General features: G+C 40.7%; 1 protein-coding gene across 1 annotated transcript; it reads left to right on the top strand.

The window, feature by feature from the left end:
• The first annotated feature begins 726 nt into the window (after positions 1 to 726).
• Positions 727 to 1,458, top strand: LOC120039541. Its single transcript, XM_038984952.1, has one exon. The coding sequence runs from the start codon at positions 727 to 729 to the stop codon at positions 1,423 to 1,425; it is 699 nt and encodes a 232-aa protein (XP_038840880.1). The 3' UTR covers positions 1,426 to 1,458.
• Positions 1,459 to 2,612: the final 1,154 nt, after the last annotated feature.

Raw genomic sequence — 2,612 nt, 5'->3', positions numbered from 1 at the left:
GTATTGAATCATCTCTCTACTCTCCTCCTTCTCTCTCTCCTTCCTCCTGCTCTCTCTCATGTAGTGGAGAAGTTCAGTGATGTTCCAGACTGTGAGAAGTTCTTCCTGGAGGGGACAACTCCAAATCTCCCAGGTATTTTGTACGATGGGATATTCAAGAACGAGGGCCGCTACAAGCCGATCTGCCAGAAGTTCAACAACTTCTACAGGTTTGCAACTCTCTACGACACGACCTACAGGATCCCTGTGTTCTCAGCCTACACCTTCACTGGTCCTCCTACAGACCGCAGACCAGATGAACCCTGGATGAGAGAGCCCCAGGTAGGACTAATGTTTGTCATATAACATAACATGTGTATTTGTTTACTGGTATATATCACAGACAGTTATGTTACCTAGTCAGTCCTGGATGATAGAGCCCCAGGTAGGACTAATGTTTGTCATATAACATAACATGTGTATTTGTTTACTGGTATATATCACAGACAGTTGTGTTACCTAGTCAGTCCTGGATGATGGAGCCTCAGGTAGTTCTAATCTCTATTAATTCAACATGTGTATTTGATTACTGGTATATATCATGTATATATGTATCTTTGTTGCAACCACTTTCAGCTTAAGTCTGGATTGTGAAATAGTGATTTTTTTTAAATGTATGAATTTTTATAATAGTTTGATGTCGGACTGATGTTTCTGCAGCTTGAAGATAAACATTACACACGTGACATGATGGTGGCAGGTAGACGTCTAAGAGTCGAGCACCAGGCTACGAACGCAGACTACAAGGTAAAGATAAAGGGCATGCATCTGGACAGAGGCCACCTATTCCCATGTTCGTATGCTGATGATGATACCATGAGGTCCACTTTCACCCTGACAAACGCCGTTCCACAGGAAAGAGGCTTCAACCGAGGCAGATGGAGTCAAATTGAGTGCAAAGTCAGAGAATATCTTGTGAAGAACTGTAAGGAAGCTGAAGACCAGATTAAAGCCTATGTGGTGACTGGAGCAGTGCCCAGCAACAACAAACTGAACAAACGAGTGAACATCCCGGATCTCCTGTGGACAGCCTACTGCTGTAAAAACAAACTGGGACAGTGGGTGGCCGGAGCATACTGGGGGAAGAACGTAAAGGGGGAAACAGTGAATTCGAATACCTTGGGAGAACTAGAAAAAGAATTGACGAATTTCTACAAGGACTTCAAGGTATTCCCATATTATTGCCCAAGAAAAGCTATTCAAAGTGTAGAACAGGATGAGACAGGGAGGAACAGAGAGAGAGTATTAGAGGGTGGGGCGGGGCAAAAGAGGAGCGGGAAAGGGAGCAGAGAGAGGAGCATGAAGATGGCGAGAAGAACAGGGGATGAGTTAAAGGAATGTGATGAGGAGGATGGATGTGATTGTGACTGTGATGAAAAATTATGAGTTTTGTCCAGTGGTAATTCCCACAACTATTGAGTACACATTCCCTAAGTTATAAGGGTTATAAGTGTTAAGTAATAATGGTTATAAGGGGTAAGTAATAAGTGTTATAAGCCATGGTTAAAATGGTTATAATAAGGGTTATAATGGTTATAATAAGGGTTATAATGGTTATAATTAAACAAGTTTAAGGGTTATAAACATTAAAGACAAGCTCTGTTACTTTGGCGACTAAGAAAGTATATTTTAAACCTCCCACTTTGTGCTTGATGTATCAATGTGTTGTTCAAACATATAGAATCTATGAGCAGAATTACTGTTTCCCTACATTTCACCCCCCCCTAGCAAATTGAGTCTTAGCCAATGAGCATCAGCCCCTCACATGTGAGTGAAAACTAGTGTGGTGGCAGAATTTGTGTTGAACTGTTGTAACTTCTCAAGGGACATGTTCTGTGTTGGACTGTGATGCCTTTCATAGAGTCCTGGTGTGTCTGTACCTTAAACACAAGGCCATTGTGTTCTGGAACTGTTGCTGGTATAAATAACTGTAACAATCTGATGGTATTATCACCTCCCACTATATAAGGGCCATGGAACCATTTACTCAGGGGGTTCTTCCCTGTGTTCCTGTGTTCCTATTTCTATTCTATTAGGAGGTATTGGTTTACCTATAATCACCTGAAATATACTGTTGGACCAGTATATTAGGAGGGATTGGTTTACCTATAATCACCTGAAATATACTGTTGGACCAGTATATTAGGAGGGATTGGTTTACCTATAATCACCTGAAATATACTGTTGGACCAGTATATTAGGAGGGATTGGTTTACCTATAATCACCTGAAATATACTGTTGGACCAGTATATTAGGAGGGATTGGTTTACCTATAATCACCTGAAATATACTGTTGGACCAGTATATTAGGAGGGATTGGTTTACCTATAATCACCTGAAATATACTGTTGGACCAGTATATTAGGAGGGATTGGTTTACCTATAATCACCTGAAATATACTGTTGGACCAGTATATTAGGAGGGATTGGTTTACCTATAATCACCTGAAATATACTGTTGGACCAGTATATTAGGAGGGATTGGTTTACCTATAATCACCTGAAATATACTGTTGGACCAGTATATTAGGAGGGATTGGTTTACCTATAATCACCTGAAATATACTGTTGG

The sequence above is a fragment of the Salvelinus namaycush genome, unplaced genomic scaffold, assembly GCF_016432855.1.
Source record: "Salvelinus namaycush isolate Seneca unplaced genomic scaffold, SaNama_1.0 Scaffold279, whole genome shotgun sequence".
NCBI lineage: Eukaryota > Metazoa > Chordata > Actinopteri > Salmoniformes > Salmonidae > Salvelinus > Salvelinus namaycush.
The sequence above is the reverse complement of the archived record's forward strand: the minus strand, read 5'-3'. Positions and strand labels throughout refer to the sequence as shown.

Coding starts and splice junctions, on each gene's coding strand:
- LOC120039541 (XM_038984952.1), top strand. CDS start 727: ATGATGGTGGCAGGTAGACGTCTAAGAGTCGAGCACCAGGCTACGAAC.